General features: G+C 52.8%; 2 protein-coding genes across 15 annotated transcripts in view; one reads left to right on the top strand and one right to left on the bottom strand.

Moving 5' to 3' along the window:
* The window catches only part of ATG13 (autophagy related 13), a 52,039-nt gene extending 48,913 nt beyond the window's left edge, over positions 1–3,126 (top strand). For all 11 annotated transcript variants that reach the window (XM_055312477.1, XM_055312468.1, XM_055312435.1 and 8 more), the window contains one exon: positions 812–3,126. In XM_055312477.1, coding sequence (XP_055168452.1) covers positions 812–889 — 78 coding nt within the window. In that variant the 3' untranslated portion in view covers positions 890–3,126. The remainder of the gene's footprint in view (positions 1–811) is intronic.
* A 2,273-nt stretch (positions 3,127–5,399) lies between these two features.
* Positions 5,400–24,024, bottom strand: ARHGAP1 (Rho GTPase activating protein 1). Of its 4 annotated transcripts, none has more exons than XM_055314637.1 (14): positions 23,937–24,024; positions 20,282–20,451; positions 19,959–20,054; positions 18,534–18,563; positions 13,980–14,067; positions 9,908–10,039; positions 9,454–9,540; positions 9,159–9,257; positions 8,672–8,779; positions 8,511–8,587; positions 8,225–8,302; positions 7,639–7,767; positions 7,346–7,449; positions 5,400–7,216 (listed from the first exon to the last, which is right to left on the bottom strand). In XM_055314637.1, exons 2-14 carry the CDS (start codon positions 20,412–20,414, stop codon positions 7,028–7,030), a joined length of 1,350 nt encoding a protein of 449 aa, XP_055170612.1. In that variant the 5' UTR covers positions 20,415–20,451; positions 23,937–24,024; the 3' UTR covers positions 5,400–7,027. The 4 variants fall into 4 exon arrangements, with proteins under 4 accessions (XP_055170612.1, XP_055170606.1, XP_055170620.1 ...); XM_055314631.1 differs by having other exon boundaries at positions 20,282–20,463; positions 23,937–24,023; XM_055314645.1 differs by lacking the exon at positions 18,534–18,563 and having other exon boundaries at positions 20,282–20,463; positions 23,937–24,023.
* Positions 24,025–24,233: the final 209 nt, after the last annotated feature.

Raw genomic sequence — 24,233 nt, 5'->3', positions numbered from 1 at the left:
GAAGGCTCTGAGGGTGATTCTGCAGGCAGGAGTGGTCCGTCGCCCCTGCCTCCCGAAGTGGCCCTGGTGCTCCCAATGTGCCTGCCACCTGCCAGTTCGGGGGCGGGACAGTGCCCACCTCTCCCCAGTACCTTGTGCCAGTTAGGAGTTCTCCCGTCTGTGGTGGTCAAACTCTTCAGATACACATTCATCAGACAGCACCTGATTAGGGTTAAATTTTTATACATAGTTGATACTTGAGGGCAGTTAAACTTAACTCCTCAAGATTCTGTTTTCTTGTTTATTGATTTCTCTCGACTCTCTAACGTACCCCTGCCTCAGCTGATATTCCTAGGCCTCACCACAGACCTGCTGAGTCAGACTCTCTTGGGAGCGTGGTGGGGACGGCCTTGTTCACGTGCCCCCAAGGCATTCTGCTGCCCAGCACAGGTCATGAATAACTCTCGTAAACTTTTCTTAATCTGTAGCATGCTGAGCCTACTGTTTCATTCTAGTGTCAGCCTGATCTGTGCCAAAGGTAATTTCTCTGTGTCATCTGTTGTTGGCATGGCCCTTTTCTAGCTCGTGCAGTATGTGGCCCAGTTGGATCCCCTTGGCTGTTCCGCCAAGTCCCTGAGCCCCCCACAGGCCCTGCTGGACACAAGCCCCCTTCCCGGTGGCTGCCCCACTGCCCTGCATCTCCTGCTGTCCCGGCCAGCAGTGCTGAGCTGAACTGTGTCCTGTGATCCCTTCTTCAGCCAAGGGGCCTGGGCCAGCTGTCTCTGCAGGACCCTACCTGAATAAGCAGCTCTTCTCTCCCCTCCTGGTACAGGACTCACTACCAGAGAAGCTGGCTGTGCACGAGAAGAATGTCCGAGAGTTTGATGCCTTTGTAGAAACCCTGCAGTAAAAGTTGGTGTCCTCGAGTACCAGCAGCACCCCCTTTCTGTGGTCCCACTCATCAGCTGCTCCCCTCCCTCATCTTGCTCCAGGTGGAGGAGAGGCTGGTGTCCCCCATGGGGACCCGGAAGTCCCTGCTCTCACACCTCCTGGAGACTCTATGGCAGCAGGCAAGCCCGGTGATAGCATTTGAGAGGACTCACCCCCTGGCCTTGGGGATCAGAAGACCCTTTAGGAACAAAAGGGCCCTTGGCAGGGCCATCTCCTCACACCGCCCATCAGCACCTGCTTCACAAAGGCTGTCATCCTGTTCCTCCTGCCGGCCCCCTGCCCTGGGTCTGCCGTGCAGCTGGCCCTTTGCCGGCCTGCCGTTTACCACTTGACATTCCAGCTGGTGGCCCGGACCTAGTGTGGAGGCAGAAAGAGGAAGGAGACAGTGCTGGGAGGAAGAAGGAAGGGCTCCTTCAGGCTCTTTTTTTTTTTTTGTCCCTTTTGGTTTGTTGTCTTCTTCCCTCCCTCCCTCTCTCTGCCCCTGTGCCTGCACTTTTGGCAGTATGACAGGCCTCTTGCCCAAGGTGGTGAGAACTGCAAAGTCAGCCATTCCCACCATCTCCACAGAGACCCTGAGCAGCCCTGGCTGCTGGCTGTGCTCAGCAGCTCAGCTCCATTGAAAGAAACAGAAGCCTAGGTCTCCAGGGTTCTGTCATTGGGAATTGCAGCAAAGTTTCTTTTTCTCTCCTTCCTCCCCCTGTTGCTCTCCTTGGTTATAAGACATGATAAATATTTATTACTTTCAGAGAAATCAGATATTTTATAGAGAAAATATGTTTGAGGTTAGATGTTTTCACTTGGGGAAGGTGGAGGGCCTCTTCCTGGGGTATGGCCTCCTCTGTGGAGGCTCCTCAGAATCTGGGTTGCTGCTCTGAGGATCTTCCTTCCCATATACATAAGGTGGGATCCACGAATAGGGCTGGCTGAGGGCGATGGAACCTCCCAGAATCGCTGCACTTGAACTGACGACAGGCTTTACCTTAGTCTTCTGTGTATTCCTGGTGAGAGCCTTGAATCTCTCCCAGCTTCTGCAGAGTAACTGACTCCATTCTGGCAGCCCAGGAAGTCTTGGGTGCTAAATGCATATAACTCTGTGAGTACAGTTCTCCAGAGTTGTGTGCAGTGCACATATGATGCATTGTATGTGCCCCACTGTGGCCCCAAGGAAGGCCAGATGGGCCCCTCTTTCTGGAGGGACTTGTTCCTGTTTCTCAGGGCTAGGTTATGGGCCTTTTCCTCTTTCTACCTGGGCCTGGCTACCACCTTTCTTTAATCCCAGGGTCTGCACCCCGCCCTGAGGTTTACTAGCTGGATTGGTTCCTTGTTGAGAAACCAAAGCTAGGCGGATGATTGACTTAACCATTTAGGTATTGTTACTTAAGTCAGTCAAGCACCTAGCCTCATGTACCTGCCACCTGTCCCTCTCCCAGCCTGACTGGCAGTCCTGGCTGAGGCAAAATTCCCCCTGGCCCACCTGGGCTATTCACTGGCAGCAGCTGTTCTGCAGTGGAGCAGGTGGTCCTCAATGGCTTGTTAATAAATGCATGTGACATTGTTCCCACCTACAAGGCTGAATGCTGGAGGGGGCTCTGATACTGTTTCAGGTGGGCTAAGCCCTGCCCCTGTTGCATGCGTTCTGCTGCCACAAAGAAATGTTCCCAGCAGCGGTATCCAACTAGCCCTCATATCTGGGCCAGAGTATACCCATGGCCTGCTAAACCAATCCAGATTTACTCCCGAGGCCCCAGTGCGGAGAAGGGTGAAGCCGTGGTAAAGCTATTGATTGCCCCTGCCCCCATGTCTTACCACAGTATCTCAGCCACTGGCCTTCTCCTGAGGAGGCCACAGGAAGGCCTGTTAGCCATTGTCCTCTTTGACTCCTGATTGTTGGCCTTTACAGGCAGCAGCCTTTCCTTTAGAACCCCATCAGTGAGAGGCCAGGGAGGCTGAGCCCTGAGCTGAGCCTGGGAGGAGCAGAGCAACTGTCAAGGCTGGCCCTTGCCCCTCAGCCCCATACACTGACAGGGATGAGCCCTAGACTGACTCCGGTAGCACCCTGGGGACAGGGTTGGGGCCTGTCACCCGTCTCCAGGTGGCAGGGTCCCTCCCCCTCCTCCAGCCCACCTTGTTTGGAAATACTGAGCTATACTTTAAAATGTATTCAAGAGATTTCCAATAAATTTTTTCTGTACTTTACAGCCTCCTGTCCTGCAAGTTGTTTAAAATGCTAACCCCGCACTCCCACTTATCTGCAGGTCCTGCCTGCCTGGTAGCTGTTCGGCCCCTCCGTGGAAGGGGAAGGAAGGGCGGAATGGCTTCCCTGTCAGGCAGGTCTTGGCCACCTAGCAGCTGTAGAGCCTCACTTCCCTTGGCTGTACGTTCCCATTTGGGGGGCTTCTTTGTGAGTAGTCCGTGAGATAATGTGCATGAAGTCGACATGCACCACAGTGTCCACCTTAGAGGCCATCAGCATCAGCTCTTTGTGGCCCCCCCGGGCAGCACAGCCCACCACTCAGCCTGGAGCTGTAGCTTTCGGCTCAGGCCTCTGCTGTGTTTCCAGCAGGGCTAGACAGGGAATGTGGGCTCCGTAAACTGCCCTCTGTTTGCTAATCTAGGATGAGGAGTTGTGGCCGAGCAAACCAGACAGAGGGGAGGGGATTGAGTGAAGTATCAGGAAGTCAAGGGCCTGTCAAGGGCAGTTTGTTCAGCTGCCCCGATCTGACAGGCCGAGCCAGACACCGAGGTGGTCCCCGAGGAGTCACAAGTAGAAGAGCCTTGCGGGAATTATTCCTGCCTGGCCTCTTGGGAACTTCTGTGGCAGGCATCTCGGCCCTGGTAGAGCTAGCTCCTGACTCCGACCTTGTGCCTGTGCTGAACGACGGGAGTGGGAGGGAGGTGGAGCTAGTGTCCCAGAGGCAGAGATGGTTCTAGAGGCAAGGGACTAACTGCCTGACAGACCAGGGCAACTATTGTGTGGGTTGCCTCCCTGCCCCCTTCAGGCTGAAACTAGGGCAGAAAACGGTTCGAAAATTCTAAATTCAGCCAAAACCTAGGGCTGAAAAGAATGAGGCGGCCCACTGCTGCTGTTGCAGGCCCTGGGAGCCCTACCTTGTTAGCTAACTGTCCCTGACATTGGCCGTGATAACTGCAGCCAGTTGGGACAGTCACCCAACCCTGAGTCAGAAACAGTGAAGAGACTGTCCATTGTGTCTTTGCCTCCAGTTGGGATTCCCCCACAAAAGCAAAGTGCTCACTTGCCTTGTGTCTCATGATGGTGTCCTATCCCTTTAAAGCATCTCCCGACACTGCCCCCAGAGACCTGCTGTTGCCAAGGCAGGGGGAAACTGGCTCTTGAGTCACTCAGCAGAGGCCCTGCCAGGAGCCCAACCAGAGTAAACAGCTCTCCTGGTGTCCTGCTCCCCTCTGTTTCCCTGGGATACTGCTGCTCTGTTGTAAGCAGTCACCCAGTGTAGAGCTGAGCAGAACTGGTGAGAGGCTGCCCATGCCTTCTGCTGGAGCTCCCTGGGCAAGGGCCGGTTGTACAATGAAACTAGTTTCCTGCAGCTCCGTGCCTGTTTTTAACCTCGGTCTTAGCACCACTGCTTGATCCTGCAGCTCTGGCTGGGCTCCCCTGAGGCTACCATTACCTGATTGCAACCAACAGGCAGGCAGCAGACAGGTGGAACTTGACCTTGACCGCCGTGCCAAGTGAAATTCTGGCCTGCCCTCCCAGTAACAAACCATTATCTTTAAAAATTGTGGTAAAATACACAGAACTTAAAGTTTACCATCTTAATTTTTAAAGCACAGCAAAACCTGCTCAAGAAAGGAAAGGAAAACTGGCTATCTCCTAGCCGGTATGGGCCTGGGTGGCAGGTGGAAATAGCCAAGGCTCTCAGGCTGGAGGGAGGGTGGGGAGAAGCAGATGGTCACACAAGGCTTCTAATCCTAGCAGCTACATGAGGTTGGGACCATCTCCCCATTCCTCTGTGAAACAATGGTCCTTCTGGTCACCACTGGGCACTTGCTCTGTTGTGCCCTGTGTGCATTTCTGATCCTCAGAGAAATGAAGACACAGTCTCAGGTGGGCTGGTAATACGGCTGTTACTGTTTGGAGCTGGTGGAGGGTGATGGCACTGGGACTCAAGCCCAAGTCTGACTCTAAAGCCTACACTGCTGTCACCACAGTGCCCTCTGTTCAGGGACAGAAGAGCCGCTGGTCATGGGACACAGCACTTGGTGGCCAGTTTGAATGCTGCACATGTACAACACGGAGGGTCACCGTTCACATGTCCAAGGCTGGAAGATACTAGAAAGTTGGTTTCACACCCACTCAAGGGAACAAGACAAAGAAGGAAGGGGTCAGATGGACTAGGGAGGGGACTTCCTGAGGCCCCACCTGTTCATCTTCCACAACCACACACTTCCCGCTCTGAGCCTCCAGGCGTACTTCCTAACACCCAGGTGGGCAATTTTCCATCTCCTTTTTTTATTGAAATACAAAAAGTGCAAAGGTGAAATACATGATTGGTGCCAAGGAAGTCATTAAGTGTGAATGTGAACACTTGATTCACAGTACTCTCCCCTCCCCCGGGTACAAGACCAGTGGGACAGGGTACAGGAGAAAGATCAAATAGATCCACGAGGCTCCCGAGAAAGATCAAATAGATCCACGAGGCTCCCCAGTAAATGGGGCTGTGCGCAACACCTGGTATACAAAGGAGGGCAGAAAGCAGAGACCCAGGCTCGGGCTACAGAGGCGGGGACCGACAGGGAACCAGCAGCCACTCCAGGCCCCCGGGGTCCTGAAAAGCTAATGTCCTGGGGAGACAGCTCAGGAGTCAGGACCCAGGCCGCACCCATCTCGCAGATGGGGCTGGTCTGGTCAATAAGGGCTGCACAGTACAGGCTCTGGCCAAGGCTGTGAGGGCAAGGCCACTGAGCAGGTCCTTCCCTCTGCTGCCAGGGGACAAGGCTGCAGGAAGTGGGGTTCCCAGGGTTCACCAGGAAGGCATGTAATTCTAAGAGACACAGTTGGAATGAGAAGTACCAATCATCAGGGTCTGGGTTTTCTGAGAGACGATAGGGCCCTGGGGCCCATAGTCCCCTACCCCAGCGGGTTGATTGAATTAGTAAGGTCTCCATTCGGCCCCTCCAGGAGTCCCTCGCTGGCAGAAGAAGCCACAGATCCTGAGGCACTGAGTTGCTTCTGGCCAGAGCAGAGACCAGTGTGACCCCACAACAGACCTGTCCACAAGAGTTTAAGCTGAGAATCTGTGCACGTGGGAAGGGAGGGAAGGCAAAGCAGGGGGAGCTGAGACTGCTGGTCACTGGCCCAACCAGACACGGGCCTCTGGGTAGGAATGGGGTGTCTAATACCAAATGGATGCTGGGACTCAGCCGTATCACCCTGGCTGCCAGTTCTGGCAGAGCCAGGGGGCTGAAACACCCTGGGGGCTGTATCACTTGAGAAGGGCTGACCTAGGACGTGTGGAAGAGGAGGCAGATGTAAGAAGCAGACCCTGGCCTTGCCAGTCCCTAGCTGTGTCAACACCCAAGGCTAACCCATTAGAGGGGAGGACAGCTGCAGGTGCACGAACACAGGCCTTCACCCAAGCAAGGGGGTGCTTCTGCAGGGCCGGCCCTGGCCAGCTCAGCTCAGCTGCTTATTCCCCAGCAGCCGGGAAGGGGAGGACCAGCCCCAGCTACCAGCCCAGCTGGCAGTGATTTAGGCATCTGTAGTTGCCAGGAAAAGAGAGGCAGGAGAAAGTGGGTAAGCAGTTGCTAGGGCCAGTCTTTTTCCTGCTGGAAGAGCCAAGGCCAGCTCTGCAGAGCCTGGCAAGGAGCCAGGGATCCAAGGAGGCAGTGAGAAATATAAGGCCAAGAAAAATGTCCCGTGGTTATAGCGAGGCTTCCAGGGCTGGCGAGGTGGGCTGGACAGAAGGGGAGGAAGAGCTGCCCAGTCGGCTGGCCCCAGCTTCCAGCTCCCAGGGCCTCATGGCCCCTTCCCGGGCGGGAGCCCCAGGCTCCTGTAAGGCTGAGGCCAGGAGGAAGAGTCCTAGTCGGGGCTCTCAGAGAAGGGGCAGCAGGGCAGGACTCAGAGCCCCCTGGAGTCAGGGCTGCAGAATAATTCCCCTTGGTGATCCAGAAGGAACTTGGTGAATGTGTTGATGGGATTAATGGCCTTGAGGGTGATGGCAGCATCCTTGGCCCACAGCAGGTTAGGGCCGAAGACAACAGCCAGGTTAGTGTTGGTCATCTTGTTCAGGTCAGAGTGGGCAGAAATCTGTGGAGAGAATCGGGGGGCCTTAGCAGGGCCCACAGACCCACCTCCCAGACCCGGGAGCAGCAGGGGTGGCAGCTCCTCCCCCGGCCCTCTCCAGGTGAACAGCAGAGGCTGAGGCCAAGGTCTCACCTGCACCAGGAAGGCAGTGAGGAAACGGAGCACCTGGTAGTTCTCCTCAGGCAGCGTCCGGAGCACCTGCAGTGTTGCTTCCACTCTCTGGCTCTCATCAATGTCTGCAAGGGACCGGGGCCCAGGTCACGGCAGCCCACAGCTGAGCCGACAGAGGGGAGGGGAGGCCAGAGGGGAGACCCCAACCAGACTTTCCTGGGAGGACAGGCCAAACCTGCCTGCTCTGAGTCCAGCCCTGACCCCAGCTCAGCAGAAAAAGCACAGAGCTGGGGAGGGAAGCAAGGGGCACTCACTGAGGAAGCCCACCACATGGGGGTAGAGGTCAAAGGTGAGCAGGGGCTCAGGAAGCTCCCGGAGGAAGGTCTTGAGGATGACTGCTGGCAGGTGCAAATCGTTGTACTGGTCGAAGTCCACCGGCAGCCCTGAGGGGAGAGGGGAGAGAGGAGCTGGGCCTAGCCTGGAGGCTAGCAGCCCATCTAGAGGCCAAGCAGCCCCACTTCCCAATTGCCTGCAGCCACGGCATGAGCCTCTCCTCCCTCAGAGCCTCTTCTTACACAGGCCTTCCCCCTTCCTGTGTGACGAGGGGACCGGGTAGAATGGGGCCCCTCAGCACACACCACAGTTATCCCTCATCTCTGAATGAACCTGAACCTGGGACCCAGAAGCCTAACAGAGGAGGCAGCAAGCCTGGGATAGCCAGGCAGGAGGGGGACCCATGTAATCCTACCAAATGCCACAGAACCTCTGACAGGAACAGAACAGGGGACCCTTGTTTATAAGGGAACAGAAGACAAGCCCCTCCCAGTCCCATACATGCCCCCATCCCCCACACACACGATCTATACTGGCCCTGCCAGGCACACCCCCCAGACCACTCACCCATGTTGTACTTCTGCTGGACTTCCCGTACAACTTGAGTGTTGGCCGACCTCCGGAAAATCCCCTCAGTGGTGAGAGCTGGGAAACAGTGGGTCCTGGTGAGTCTTAGCTCTAGGGCAGTGTATAGACTCCCTGACCTGCTCTGTCTCAGGGTGCCAGGCAGGGTGGATGTGGGCCGCTGAGCCTCTCAGCCCTGCCCGGCAGGTTCCAAAGGGGAGTCAGGGTCGGGGCTGAAGGGGAAGGGGCAGGTCCTTGAGGTCCTGTGGCCAGCGGCCTTGGCACTCACCATGGGCCTGCAGGTAGGCAATGGTCTCCCGGAGCACGAGTGGGATCGGATCCTGCTCTGGGTTCTTCTCCTGGAGGCTGTTGGGAACGAGGGCAGTGAGCTGGGTCTGCAGCCCTCTGTGGTGCCCACATGCCAGGCTCACCCACCTCTCCCATACTCACTGCTGCAACGAGACCCCGAACTGCTGGTTGGGCAGAGGGGGCCGTGGTGGCATGGGCTTGGGGGCTGTGGCAGGGCTCTTCTGTGTGGACTTGAGGAAGTCATCATACCTTGGGGAAGCAGATGGGAGGATCAGGCGCCCAACCTGACTTTGGAGTTGCCTTGTCTGTCAAGTACTGACTGTGCTGTTGCACATGGTCACTTCACTTGACCCTCCTAGTGTCCCCACCTTACACCCGACAAAGGGCTGAAGAGCTGCAGTCATAGAGCTCTTTAAGTGACAGAAACAGGATCTGAACCCACTCTCTCTGACCGTGTCCACTGTCTCTTCATCATTACCTCTACTTCCTCTGCCTACCCCAGGGTTCTCAAGGCTCCCTCTCCCTCTGGTTGACACATTCTACCCACACCCCCCAGCCTGACACACATGTACACCGTGCCCAGCGGGCACATGCAGTCCCTGCCATGCAGTCCCTGCCCCCGCCTCACTTGAGCACTTGGCGAGGGATCCCCAGTTGCTCCAGCTTCACATGCTCACTCAGCTCACTCAGGTAATTCACATAGAAGATCTTCTGCCCAAACTTGAAGCTGCCGGCAGAATAAAGGGCAAGGGTCAGTGGTGGGCCCGTTTCAGCAGGCTTCCACCGTGCCCTTAGTAGCCCCCCGAGATCAGGAGAGCCCCCAAATGGCCTGTCCCTGGGATGCTTGGCCTCCTCAGGTATCTGGTTCAGAGTTCCAAGGGAAGCACGGGGAGGCCACTGCCCTCCCCCATCAGCCCGCTCACCTGATGATGGGCTTAAAGAGGATGAGCAGGGTCTTGATGAACATGGTGGGGTGCACAATGTACAGGGCCTTAATATTCTTCTTGTACCTGCAGGGAGGGAACAGGAACCCAGCAGTGGGTGTGGTGGGAGTGGCACAGAGCGAGGTTTTTAGTGTCTTTCTGATCTATGTCCTTGGGGAAGTGCCGTGGTTGTCCCATTTTACAGATGAGGAAACAGAGGTTTAGAAAGGTTAAGTAACATGAAAGGTCACCGAGCGAGTAAGTACAGACATTGGGATTTAAGCCCAGGATGTTCCAACTTCAGATTCTTTGCTTCTACCCAGGTGGGGGCAGCTGGCTCCCCCTGGCATGGAGCGAGCTCCCGAGCCAGCAGAGGGCAGCCCCGGCCCTGGCAGAGCTGCTGGTTCCCGGGCCATCTGCCCCCAGGCCCCAACCCACTTGGGCCCCAACCCACTTGCGGTCAAACTCGCGGTACGCGTCCCGGAGCCAGCTGAGGGAGGGCTTGTTGTCGCTGGTCAGGCCATGGTGCAGGTAGAGCAGCGTGTAGTCACTCTCCACATACTGGTCCAGGGTGTGCTTCAGGTACCTACAAGAGAAAAGCCCCACTCAGCCCTCCCTCGAGTCAGGAGGGGCCCCCCTGCCTCGATCCTGTGCCTGCCCACCAGCCCCTCCCCTGTGCTGCCTATTGTGGCTAGGCTGTGTGGAGGAGGTTCAGGGTAGTGGCTGCGCTGGGTGGAGGAAGAAGCATGGTAACAAACAGCCCTGGCTAGAAACCAGGACACCAGGACTGGAACTGGAGCCCTCTCGCATACCTGTAGGAAAAATGAGAGTAAGACTCCCTGCAGGACTGCCCTGAGTTAATCATGATGATGACAATCACCGTTCATCGATATTTAGCTTTTCGTGTCTGTCTGCCAAGCAGTCTGTGTACAAAGATGAGCCCTTCCCCATAACATTTGGGGTTGAGATTGTCCCCTCTTTACAAATGAGGGCAGTACAGTGAGGCTCAGAGAAATTAAGTGCTTGTCCAAAGTCACAGAGCTTGTGGTGAAGCCTGGAGATGAACTAACCCCAAAGTTCACCCTTGACTAAAGGGTGAACCTCAACCTCAACCTCCCAACACAAGCCATAAAGAGAAGATCGTGGTGGCCAGAGGATCCCCATCCCTGCTCTAGTCACTGGACCTTTCATGGACAAAAGAGCCACATCTCAAGTTCCCTATGTTCACAACGCAGTACCTGCCACCTGAACACACACATACAGAAGTGTGGAGCCTGCCTGAGGTGGGAAAGTATGAAGGGAACAGACAAGAACTCCAGGACAGGAAAGGAGTCCAGGGAAAGTTCTTTCTGGTTGGCCAACCACTCCCAGGCCCCAGCACAACACTACTCCAGGCTGGGAGGCTGGGCATCCAAGAATGCTAAGGACCTCTGAGGGGAGGTAGGGAAGGAGGGAAAGTGGGAAGGTATCCAAGGATTTGAGTAAGTGCTCAGATACTGCCTGACCTAACCCAGAGAGGGTATCCTCAATCATGGTCCATGGATGCTGATCTCAGCCCACACAGGCAGCCATGTGAAGTGTCAAATGCTGGACTATTACTGTGGTTCCAGTCCTTACTGCTACATGGTAATCTAGCCCTTGTACCTACTGAGTACTTTGCAGCTTGCAAAGAGCTGTCACATAGAAAGATGGGCTTTCGCAACTATAAAATAGCAAAAATTGTAGTGAAAACACACTCCTTCTTTGCTAGATGTTATGGCCTTTTGGAAGGCAATAAAGTGATGTTTATCAGAAGCTAAAAAAATGTTCATACTCTTTGACCCTCTACAAATATATCCAGGAAGTTACCCTAAAGGAACAATCAGAAATGAACAGAAGCATTTTTTGTAGAAGGCTGTTCACTGCAGCCTGTTTTATAATGGAAAAAAGATTTTTTTTGAGCAGTAAGCTAATAACTGTCCAAAAGTAGAGAATTGGTTAAATAAATTACAGGCCATCTATAAATAGAATAACTCACAGGATGTTTCCGCAGACAGAACCCATCTGTGAAGTTAGGTGTCAGGAGAGCGGTTACCCCTTGGGGTAGTGGCTGTATGAACAAAGGGAGGCTTATGGGTGTGGCTGATGTGGGTATATGCAGTTTCTGAAAAAATCATCAAGTAGTATGACAATTCACTTTTCCGGACACGTCTGCCAATAATATGTTTTTAAAAAGATGTCTTGAAGAGTGTTTAGTGCTCAGAAGGTAACGTTATGTAAGATACAGAAGTGACTATACAAAGATCTCTTTAAGTTATAGAAAAAAAAATAAGTAAATACACGAAAATAGTGGTTTTCTCTCTGGGTGGTAGGTTTAGGGAGATTTTTATCATTGTCTATATTTTTTCTTTATAACTACTTACGTTTTTCTAAATCTTTGAAATCTGTAATACTTCACTAGTGTATACAATGGCATTTCAGGTGTATTCTCTTACCTAATGCTCACAACAACCCAGGGAGGTGAACACAATTCTTATTTTTATTTTTATTTATTTATTTTTTGTTTTTTTTTTATTATTTATTTATGATAGGCACACAGAGAGAGAGGCAGAGACACAGGCAGAGGGAGAAGCAGGCTCCATGCACCGGGAGCCCGATGTGGGATTCGATCCCGGGTCTCCAGGATCGCGCCCTGGGCCAAAGGCAGGCGCCAAACCGCTGCGCCACCCAGGGATCCCCAATTCTTATTTTTATAGGGCTCAGAAGAAACCTGTCCCCAAACACATGGCTAGTAGAGGCACCATGAAGTTTAACTGGGCTTCTGAATCCAAGCTTTTTCTTTCAGCCCCCCAGATGTGGCTGGCCAGTCAGGAAAGGCCAAGGCTGTGATCATGGGGCTGATCCACACTGAAAGCGCTGACCTGCAGGCTAGGTGGGGGCAGGGAGACCCAACCCAGGAAGGGATGGAGGACAGACAGGATGGATGGTAGAGGGCTTCCAGAAGTTGGAGGAAGTCCCCGAATGGTACAGCCTCACTCAGCAAGCTCTCTCCTGAAAACTGGGTGCTTTCCCATCTTCTTCCTCTGACTTCCTCCCACTCGCACTATTATCTGGCCAGGAGTCTGTCACCTGCCAACTCAGACGCTGTGTTAAACCAGAGGGTAGGGTGTGTGACTCAGCTACCCTCAGGCTGAGCTGCCTGGCCTGTTTCTGGCTGGGCCACGTGATGCGCCTGAACAAGGCTCTGCCTGCCTGGCCAAGGGGTGGCAGGAGATCGGCTCCGAAAGCCTGAGAGAAAAGTCACACAAGGCTGGAAAGCCTCAAGCCTGGCTCACCAGGACTGCAGACTCTGTACTCAGGCCCTTCCCCCTGGCCTGTCCCTGACCTCTCACCAGCCCCTACACACACACAATCATTCCGGATCCCAAAGAGCTGGTATGGGCAGTGCAGACACTTTCAGTTTCAGGAAACGCTTTAAAGAGACAAGGAAATAATTGCAAGATGGTAACTGGACACACATCAAGACACCTCAGAAGTTCGTTACGACTCTGCCTCCATGGAGGTCCTGTACCTCCGTGCCGGGGGCCCACTGGGGGCTCAATAATGAGTGCTTATCAGAACAGGATCTGTCAGGGGCACGAGGGGGCTCAGTCCGTTATGTGGCCAACTCTCGGTTTCAGCTCAGGTTATGATCTCAGGGTCATGAGACGGAGCCCCATATCAGGCTCCACATTCAGCATATAGTCTGCTTGTCCCTCTCCCTCCGCTCCTCCCCCTGCTCTTGGCTCTTGCTCTCTCTCTGAAATAAATAAAATCTTTAAAAAAAGAACAAGGTCTGTCAAAGTCCTGATTTCAATCAGCTTTCGGACCGGCATCAGATTTCTAGACCAACCAGGGAAACCTGGGTGGCTCAGCGGTTGAACGTCTGCCTTCGGCTCAGGGCATGATCCCAGAGTTCTGGAATCAAGTCCCGCATCAGGCTCCCTGTGGGGATCCTGCTTCTCCCTCTGCCTTCTCTCTGTGTCTCATGAATAAATAAATAAAATCTTAAAAAAAAAAAAAGGATTTCCAGACCAACCAGAGCTGTTGTATATTTGCTAACAGAACCCAGATAGATACAAAAGCCAGTGGTACCAAATTTGGCACAAAATAACACTATCCATGTAAATGATGAACAATTGCAACCACAGCAGAAGCACCACATCATCATAATCAGTCCTCACACATGGACAGTATCTTACTGTGTTCAGTAGCATGTTCATGTGCAGGGTGTCACCCCTAGGAAGAAGGGCTGTGTTTTGCAGGAAAAGTGGCTTAAAGAGATGAAGCCACAAGCCAAGGTTGCAGTTTCTCGGATTAGAAATCAGGACTGACTCCTGGCCCGGTGTTCTCCCCAAGATGTAAAATATCTCCCCCCGGAAGAAGAGGGGAGGCACCGAGGGAGGTAGTTTGATACCTCTGGGCTGGAAGTGATGGTAAAGAGAATGGCATGAGGAGGTACTGGGGATCTGGGCACAGGTCTCACCACCTTCCCCGTGGGTACTCACCCCAGGAGCTTGCTATGGTCCAGCTGGTGGCTCGGGGGCATTCGGCAGGCACTAAACACAATGATCTTCCGCCCGTACTTGTCATCTCCTAGGTGTGGAGAAAGATGGAGCACGGTGAGTGGAAGATCCATCGAGAGAAGTGGGGTGAGGAACTGAAGGGTGCCAGGCTGAGAGACCTGTACCATGCAGTGCAGGGGCCAGAGCGGCCGAAGCAGATATACCTCTGGGCAGCTGTCTGCACTCAAGGCTGTGCCACTGAAGAAAGAGGGACAGGTTGCTCTCAGGGCTACTGAGTTGGGGTCTAAAAAAAATAACATAACTTTTTAAAAAGTTACACCTGGTGGAAACACCCACATGCCCATCAGTGCGTGAATGGATAAAGAAAACATGGTATATCCGTGCAGTGGAACATTGTGTGGCCATAACAAGGGATGAAGTACCTACAGATCCATGGCTACATTGTGAATGAACCTTGAGAACATTATGTAACTGAAAAAAGCCAGACCCAAGAGACTGCCTATTTTATGACTCCATTTATGTGAGTTATCTAGAAAAGGTAGACCCACAGAGGCAGAAAGCTAATTAGTGGTTGCCAGCTGCTGGGAAGAGGGGAGATTAGGGATGGCTGCTTATGGTTATGGGATCTGGCAAGGGTATGGATGAAATCGTGGGACTAGACAGAGGTGCTGGCTGCACAACATTGTGAATATACTAAATACCACCGATTGTACATTTTAAAATGATTAACTAAAAAAACTGAGTCACACCCACCAAAGCAAGACCATGCTTGGGACACCTGGGTGGCTTAGCGGTTGAGCACCTGCCTTCAGCCCCGGAGTCCCAGGATCAAGTCCCACATGGGGCTCCCTGAATGGAGCCTGCTTCTCCCTCTGCCTGTGTCTCTGCCTCTCTCTATAAATATCTCTCATGAATAAATAAATAATAACTTAAAAAAAATTTTAAAAGCCCATGCCTATTCCAGAAGTGCCCCCTCTGAGCAGCGTGTATTTGGAAAACTTCTTGATGCTACCTTCTCAGCAAGTCCAAGGCCACGGAGGACATGGGTGTGACTACTTAATGGTCAGGTCTCATTTTTCTTTCCTAAAGAACACGGAGTTCAGAGGAGTTTGTAATGCTCTGGGGAAATGCTCATTTGGCTGTAATCACTCAGGGGTGTTCATCCAAAACTGGTCACTATCTGATGGTCTAATCATTTGGCTTTGTCAAGAAGGCAGGGGGCTTTTGACACATACGCTACTGCTCTCCAAGATAAGATGTCTTCCAGGGTCACCACAGATCAGGGACCCCCAAACAAAGCTTGGTGAGGACAAGGCCTGGTCCCCACTCACCCATGTCCCAGGAATCTTCCCTACATCTTTATCTCCACGCCTCTCCAGAGACACCAAACCACACTTGCCTAATCCCCACTGCTTCAGAGGCAAATGAAAATACTTACACAACCCAAGAAATGCATAGAGTCTGTCCTCCATCTGCCTCTGAGGACTAAGGACTCTCTCCCCCAGTGGCTTGCTGAGTGTCCTTCTCCATATTTAGTAAACCACGATCTTGATGCTTCTCGGTCATTGACCTAACCGAGGAGTCAGTACTTTTCCAAAGTGGTTGCCAAGGCTCTGACTGACCCTTTTCTGCAGAGCTGGGGCAAGACTCATCAGAGGAGCTGAAGGAGGTTTCTGGAATGAGGGCAGCATGGCCCCAGGCCCTGGTGGCTGCACGGCTCGATGCTTTGACCTGATTTAGCACCTCAATTCCAGCAGTCTGACTACCATGTCCAACCTCTAGATCAGGCCCTCCAACCACCTTTAGAGAACTATGAACACCTACCTGCACCCAATTCTCCTGTCTTAAATCCTCCTTTCTTCCTGAACTTCACCCCAGATAAACAATCTGGGCCCCCTGCCCTGTAGATGTTCTTCGGAATGACTCACAGGACTCTCCAGGATCATACCATGCACACTTCCAACACACTTAGGCTTGCAACCCAGTCCACATCAGGCAGCTTTAGGCCTCTGGTATTTCTCTCGCCGGAGTCTCAAGACAATTCTGCAATCCTCCTCCAGGCTAACTCCTTAGAATCCTTAAGACTCATTCCAGGCATAATCTCCTCCCAAAAGCCTGTGTCCTCTCCTCCTCCCCCCAGAGAGGTTAGCTGTCCCTTTCCAGGGTTCCCTGTTTGAACCATCACCCAGCTCTGTTGTGATATTTTGACTCTTCTGTAGAACTGGTTATGTGCCTGTCTCCTCAACTGGCTTGTGAGCAGGAATTGTGTCTCATCCATCTTGGAAACTCTCATGCTGGTCCAGAGCCCAGCATGTGGCAGATATTCAAGAAACGTTGGTACCCTGCACAAAGTCACAGGTCAGCATTACATGGTATGCATGGTTCTATTCCAGAGTTTGTTCACAATGATATCTAGGTTACGAGACTGTTCTAGACAGTTTCCCGAAGGCTGGGACAGAGTTTCTGCAGACTTAGGAGCAGAGAAGCCTCTGCAAGCACATCTGAGAAGGTGCAGCTTCATCCAGCAGCAGGTCCATTTTGAAGGAACAGATGTCACCTGCTTTCTTTCATACCCTTGTCTAGACCCCAAGGTGCTGGGTTCCCTCCAGTCCAGTGAGGGTGGCTTTCAGGCCTGTTCTGATCTCTTCCCATAGACTCTGAAAGCAGAAGGAAGACTGGCGGGGCAGGAACAGAGGGTCAGTCTGGCCAATCCAGCCTCATGCACAATCTGGAACCTCAGAAACCTCTGGGCCTTCTGCCATGAGTCTATGAGGGGAGGAACATCTGGCTACTCCCCTCTAAGCAGAGGGAAGGCGTGGAATGTAGGGGAAAATGCAGGGAGGAGGATTGGGCATTCCAAACTATTCTTTTCTTTTCATCTTACCCCCCAACAGAGGCAGCCCTCATTGGCTGGCAGATTTGAGGACTTGGGCAGGACAGGAAGTCTGAGCTCACAGGGCTCTGGAATTTAAAGAGCTAGTAACTGGTTAAGCAAGCAATTGAAGTGAGGGGCCAGGGGCCCGAGGCTCCATTGCTCAGCTGGCCTCAACACCCCATAAATGGGAAACTTTTGAGTTCTCAACCAGGGCTCCACCACCGAGGAAGGCCATGATGATAAATGAAAAATATTACAAACAAAAATGCACATTTACATTACAAAATGCACATTTACCCTAGGAGAAGAGGTCCACTTGCTCATATTCTCAGAGAGGACTCTGACCAGTTTTTTTTTTTTTTTTTTTGACCAGTTCTAAGAACCACTTTACTGGACTGTGTGCTCCCTGAAGGAGGTAATGTGTTCTTCCTCACTGAAGAACCATGGGACTTGCTCCTGAGTAGGTCTTCTAAAAATGCACTTTAAAAAAAAAAAATGCACTTTAAGTCAGAACGGGGATGGGGGCAAAAGGAGGGTTGGTGAGGGGATGGATGGCAAGACTCTCAGACAAGGAACGAGATGTGGGTCAACCCCTGACCTCCCCTCCCTGGAGCGGAGTCCCATTGCTCAAGTTCTTGGGTGGCTTGGCATTTGCCAGCAGATGCAGCCTGGGGGAGGAGGGCTCGATGAGAAGATGTGACATTTGTGGAAAGCACCAGGAAAAGAACAGCTGCCTGAGAAGGGAGCCTCTGCATTCCCCAGATACCAATCAGGAACGCTCCCAGGGTGGCCTGGGTGTTAATCAGCAACAGTGCAGTCCTCCAGCAGGCATTCTGGGAACTGCCAGACCAGCCACCACCCGCCCACAACCTGCAGAGCAGGCCAAGGAGATGGGAGGTGGGGGCTGGGGCACCGTGCTGGAGCCGGCTCACACGTTTGTTAAATTGTTAAATGGTCAGGAATACCACAGCCAGTTGACATCATGGTGGTGCTTGAAATCTGCTGTGGTAGAAATTACAAATGCTACAAATAAATAATAGCCTTTTTTTTTTTTTTCCCTTTCCAGAGAGCCAACTGTTAAACGTTTACCAGCATACCACTGGAAAGAACTCCTTTGGACTGAGTCAAATCTGACTGTGAAGCATGACAGCTTCCACCAGCATGGAGAACACAGGCTACGGAGGAGTTAGGGACATAACCCATCCTCCATTCCAACATGGGCTCTTTCTCAAGTTTCCAATACCGGGAAACTGGCCTCCTAGGACATCACCATGGTCTCATCAAACGACTCCTGCTCTGGTGGCACCAATCCATACTCTTCTCAGCAGTCAGAGAGGCAAAGCCATGGGGCCACCACCATCAGAGGGGCCCCAAGCCAGCACTGAGGACAGGCCATGGCTCACAGCCAGCGCCCTCACCCCTACCCCCAGACATGAGCTCCATCCCCAAGAGCCCCTTTCCGTTTGGGATCTAGATGTGCCCCCACACAGCATCACCCCGTCAAACCTCTTATGCTTTGCTACTTCCGGCTCCCAGATACCACCAGCTCCCAGCTCCCTGGAGTGGGGCTGCAATTAAGCTGGCCCCACGTGGCCTCCACCAAGAGCCCTTCTTGATCCACAGCCCAGAGGCCAAGCACAGAGAGCCAGGAACACACCTACCTGGCTGGGCCCCCTCAGGCTCATCACACCCTGGGGAAACAGAAACATATTGCAGCTCTGCTTGCATTGGGGAAAGGGCTCACCCAGTGCGGGGTAGGGATGGGTCCCCCCTGCTCTGCCTTGTATCTTGGCCACATTGGCCAGGAGGATAGAGACTACATTACATCACATCAGATAACCCCCCAATGCCCCCATCAGGCCCATTTCTGGAAGTGAGGAGAGAAAGTTCTGAATCTTTGGGTGACTCTCCTATGCCCAGGTGAGGACCAGACCACAAAGGAAGTCTCATCCTTGCTTCTGCAGGGGTGAAAGAAATCATAGCCAAAGCCCCTGACTCAGACCAGGGGCAGGCACCAGGAACACAAATGCCATGGAAACATCTCTGACATTACAGACAACTCTTTCAATTGCCCCATCCCTCTCTGAGCCCAGCATTCAGGAGAGAGAGAGAGTTCCCTGTGGCTTCCCTATGGCCAGAAGTCTCCAAGGTCCCTTTAGCCAGCACCACTGTGCTCCAGGGCCAAGTGCTGCCCAGCCGCCTTTGCCCACCCCATTCCTCAGAGCACAGCCATGCTGTCACCCTAGCTTACAGTTGTCTGTCCTCAGAAGTGGGAACAGACAACCATTAGGGAAAAGACAAAGCATCCTACCACTCTAATTTCCTCTTTCAGCAGTATTAGACCTTAAGGGCAGAAATCAGTCACCAATATCCTTGCTTCCTCCCCTGCTCTAGGTCTCGCATTATGAGCAAGAGTGGAAGCTCACTGAGGAGGCCAAGACCAAGGGGGGGCTCCATACCCACTCTCAGCAGGGTAGCACATCTGCCAGGAAGGTGATCCTCCAGGGGTCCAAGGGGCCCCTAACTTCTGGAAGGAAGCTCTGTTATTCCAGACTTCCTTGGAGGTAGGGTTTCTTCCAAAAGGAACTGGTACCTCCCTGGTCCCCAGTAAGTCATGGGGTAGAAAAGCTGATATCAGGCAAAGGCCACTTATTCAAGGCCAGCTATGTTTTTGCTCTCAGCTAGGCCCTGCCAGACATTCATTATTGTAATCCTCTCAGCGACCCCGTGAGGAAGAAATGAGTTCAGAGAGCAGAGCTGGAAATCAAGTCACTTTCTAACTTCAAGGTCACTAAGTCACACTGCCTCCCACACACCGTCGGCCAACAGAGACAACAGAGTCATAGGTCAGGATGTGGTTGCAGATGAAGAGACCAAGCAGTCATCACAATCAAGTCTGTGATTTTTAAAAATGGTGCTCAAGAGCCCCAGGATCAGGGGTGAGACTACAGAGTCCATACCCGCCCCTCTCCGCTCCTGCCCCTGCCCCCTTCTGCTTCTTCCCCTATGGCATGAGGGGCTGGCTTCTGGAAGCCATGAGTGCAGACCAGCCAGGAGGTAAAAGATGCAATGTTGGGTGTGCTCACCTGCCACCTCCACAATCTGGTGCCGGGCGATGTCGTAGTAAGGGTCATCCCACTTCAGGTGTGTAACAGGTTCTGGGGAGCTGCTTTTGGAGTCATCTGAGGAATACCGAAAAGTCAGGGGATAATCTGGGGGGTTGGCAGTGGCCTCCCTGAGACTCATGCTCTTTGATCCACACCCCACACCCCCAGTAGGACTTGTGCTCCCAGCCCCATCGTGGGGCTGGTCTGCTTGCCCTGCTTGTTCTCCTGGGGTCTCCCTTCAAGAGGAAGGGAATCTTCCCTTCTAAGGCACATATGGCTGCCTGAGATACAGAAGTGCCCACCTGACTTGGGAAAGTCGGGCATTTCGTCTGAGGGCCAGTTCTTCTCATCAATGGAGGCTAGCTTCAGCTGGTTCAGAGCCTGGCTTGTGTCATCCAAGTTCAGGTCATCCTGCAGCTCTGAAAGCGGGTCCATGACCAAGCCTGTCCCCCACAGCGTCACTCCACGGAACCTGAGGAGAAACCTGGGGTAGGTGAGGCAAGTCAGCGATGCCCTCTTTCCCCTTGAAACTGCTACAGCAAGCCCCCATGCTCTCCCTCTTTCCTCTCCTGTTTCTGTTCCTCAACACCTCTCATCCTTGCCAAGAGCTCCATGTAGCCCTGGGTTCTCCACAGTGTAGGCATGTTGCCAGAAAAGACAGCTGGGGCAGAGGATGGCACAGCTCAGTGCCTACCCTCAGGTCCTCCAGCTGGATAGGGACAAGCCGTGCCAGGCCCTGTGCTGCCCACTGCCCATGTGGTACAGGCTCTGTGCAGGCCCAGCTGCACAAGGGAAGAAGTCCATGCCCCTCTCCTCAGGGGTCATAGAGCACAGAAGCTTCCCAGGACCCAACAGTTACAGAGTAGAGATGTCCAAACCCCATTTGTGAAAAAGGTTAATTGTAGCTCTGGCTATTCCACCCCTCACTTTTGGCCAGGGGAGTAGGAGGTGGTGAGAGACTACAGGGTCCCAGGAAAAAAAGGCCATGGTCAAGGTGCCAGCTGGGTTTGCCCCAGGATGGGAACATGAAAGGATGGAATCTGCAGACTCTTGGGGGCTCCTGAGCCCACTCTAATCCCCAGGGAGCTCCTGATGCAAGAAGTTTCAAAGTAGGAAAGGTCAAGAGACTGCCTCAAGGATTGGCGAGCACAAATGGAAAAGGGAGAAGTCCATGGCATCCAGGACAGGGCTGGATGGACAGGAGCCTGCAGCTAGGGCAGACAGAGGGAGAAGAGCCGACTCTGGAGCTGGGTTTGTCCAGGTCTGGGGCTGACAGTAAGGACGGGGCTGCATGAAGCCAGAGGGCAGTACCTTCTGCCTTGGGCCTAACCAGAAGCCCATCCCCCTCCCATCCCAAACTCACCATGTGGGTCAGGGAGGGGATTCAATCCACTCAGTCCAACCCCAGAGGAGAGGCTGCTGTCAGCCCACTACATTCCTGGAGCCCAAAAATGACATATATGGTAAGAGAATTAGCAGGACAGATAAAGAGTGAAGACAGGACTGGGCACAGGGAGGGGGGGGAAATGCCAGCTAGGATCCAGACCCCAACACCTTTGGGCTCTAAGGCCACGTGACAACCTCCAGCACACATCACCTCACAGCCATAGGCTCTGGATGGTAAGCCGGCTCCCTATGCCTAGCAACGGCCACCCTGTTACCAGGGTAACCACGCTGATTCAGTGGCAAAAGCCATTCCAAGCTCCTGAGCCAAAGCCAAGCAGCCAAGTAGCCAAACACCCATAAAACAAAAACCAAATCCCCTTTCTCTTTCTCTCCTCTGGCCTCTGATCTGCTATCCTTACTCACTCCTGCTGCATACCACCAAAGTATAAGTCCCTTCCATGAGTACAGAGAAAGATGACCCTCTTATTCGGGAATGCACTTCTCTCAGTGAGGGCTGCTGTGCTCCACACCCCTTTCAAGCCTTCAATGCAGGCAACTCTAATTCTTGAAGAATCCACTTCTGATTCATCCACAGGCTCCTTCCCCCATTCAGCCAGATGGCTGTGAGTATTCCCCAAAAGAGGACTCCACTGGGTAACAGGGACCAAATTCAGCTCACAGTAACCCTTGTTAGGCCTGAGCCTTCTCCCCATGCCTTCTCTTCTGTCACTGCCCAGGCTCTTGGTGCCCATTAGCCCTGCCCACAGCTCTCCCAGAGAAGCCTTTCTACACACCGTGGGTGCCTGATGCAATGAAAAAGGCATGGAATGAGGCATACAGGGAACTGCTTGAGTTCTCCTGCTTGAGCCAATAAGTTGCAAAGATGCTGAGCAAGTCTTTTTCCTAACTAGATTTAAGTGTCCTTATCTATAGAAACACAGGCTCCTCCCAGAAACATAATTCTTCAGTATTCTAAAACACTTGCACTAAAGGGAACAAAAGGATTAGGAGGAACAGCTGCGAGCAGAACTATGGGTGAGGGACGGAGAGGGACACGTCCTTCTAAAGGGGAGCTGAACTTGAACTCCACCTCTTTTCCAGTAATTCCTGCACCATTTTGTCTCTTCTTCCAGAACTGACCCCTCCCCTATCCCATCACACCCCCAACCTTTTCCAGCAAAACTAATCAGTTGTTTTCAACCCCCAACCCACAGCTGCTGCTTTGTGAGCCCTGAAGTTTAGGTCCTGCTCAGTGTGAGGGGGAGGGAAGCTGGCTCAGGGAAACTCTAATATCAAGTGATGGACATGAAGTATCCCGGCCGCCTAAGACTCCAGTCACCTATGAGCTCTGTTCCACTCTGCACAAAATATTCCTTACTCTGAGATTAGTATTTCCTTTCTCCATAGGTAAGACACCTACTTACACAAAAATCTCTGAGAGTCATTTCAGGCAGAGGTTCTAACCTCTGGGCTTCTCTGAAATTCTGATGGAATTTGTGGACTTTTTCCCTAAGAAAAACCAGCAGGTGCATGAAATCTTCTATGCACCTTTAAGGAGTTCACAGGTCCTCTGGGAATCCATTTAAGAATCCCTGACCATTTCAGCCCGTGGATGCTGTCATTTGTTGAATGAATGAATGAATGAATGAATGAAGTAATCTCCTAAATGGAGAAGGGAACCAGTATTTGTTGAGGGGCTATATGGCACCATAAACTTTTAACTTCCCAACAGCACCAGTGAGGTTTATACTACTAAGCCCATTTTACTGTTTGAGGAAAGTGAGGACCAGAAAAAATAAGCAAATAGTTTAGGTGGGTCAAGAAGAGCTTGAGAAGAATCAAGCTTTTAATCTATGTCTGCATAAGGTGGTCTCTCGATGCTGGTCAATCCCTCAACACTTCTCTAAATGACTGTGATCCCAAAAGTGCAGAGAAGGGCCATAAAAACACAAAGTAAAGCCTCTCCCCCAATCTTCACGAAGACCTGAGATAACAACTTGAAATCGTATTCTCTGGCATTCGGATCGCCTTCCTGGTTGCGGTTCCAGAATTGCGAAAATGCAAACCCCATGATACAATAGCAAGGCTTTGAGCTACAAGCGCCTTGGTACGGAGCTTCATGATTTACAAAACCCGTACTGGGTGTAATTATCCCATTTCAAAGAATAAGAAATAGAGACGAAAGCGTGGCCTAGTTAGTGGCAGGCTGGAATACTTCCCCCAAATTTCTTGTACTTAGAGCTTCCCCAGATCGGACCAAAGAGACTTCCCCTTCCCACGGACTTGCTGGAAGACTGCGATGGGACCTGGACTCTACCCTAGGATTTTCTCCTAGTGCAGGAGGAAAGCAGCGAAGGAGCCGAGGTCTCGTCAGTGCTGACCCGGGAATGGGGCTGAAACCCCTCAAGAGGAAAGCCAGGCTCCTAGGCCCCATCCCATTCCTGCTCCCATCCTCGGATCCCCTCGGACCATCCCCCTCCGGACCCTGTCCCTTCCGGTGACCTGTCTAGTCCCTTCCTTTCCCCCCCCCCCCCACCACCACCCAGGAAGACCCCGCGCCCTGCAGCTCACCGTGGTCAGGCACTGCTCCCTCTGCCACGCCTGTCAAAGCTCGGCTAACATCCGGCTCCGCGGTAGAAAGGGAACCGCCCCCTCCCGGGCTCCTCACTCCCCAACCACTTCCGCCACACCTCCAACCCACTTCCGGCTCGCTGCCCGGTCCAAATATGGCTTTCCAGGATCCCCGCGCACTTCCTGCGCTTGCCGGCCTAAGGGCGGAGGGACGGGGGGAAACGGAGGGTGACAGCATAATTATCCGGCCCGTCCCTCCCAAAAGGAGGCGTTTGGAACAATTAGTTCCGCTTTCTC

The sequence above is a fragment of the Nyctereutes procyonoides genome, unplaced genomic scaffold, assembly GCF_905146905.1.
Source record: "Nyctereutes procyonoides isolate TBG_1078 unplaced genomic scaffold, NYPRO_anot_genome, whole genome shotgun sequence".
NCBI classification, from domain to species: domain Eukaryota; kingdom Metazoa; phylum Chordata; class Mammalia; order Carnivora; family Canidae; genus Nyctereutes; species Nyctereutes procyonoides.
Note: the sequence above shows the minus strand (reverse complement) of the source record. Positions and strands in the feature narration are given on the sequence as shown.

Coding starts and splice junctions, on each gene's coding strand:
- ARHGAP1 (XM_055314637.1), bottom strand. CDS start 20,414: ATGGACCCGCTTTCAGAGCTGCAGGATGACCTGAACTTGGATGACACA. Junction 7,768..8,224: donor CCAGCAGAAGTACAACATGG/GTGAGTGGTCTG, acceptor CTCTCCCCTCAG/GGCTGCCGGTGGACTTCGAC. Junction 7,450..7,638: donor CCATGTGGTGGGCTTCCTCA/GTGAGTGCCCCT, acceptor GGTCCCTTGCAG/ACATTGATGAGAGCCAGAGA.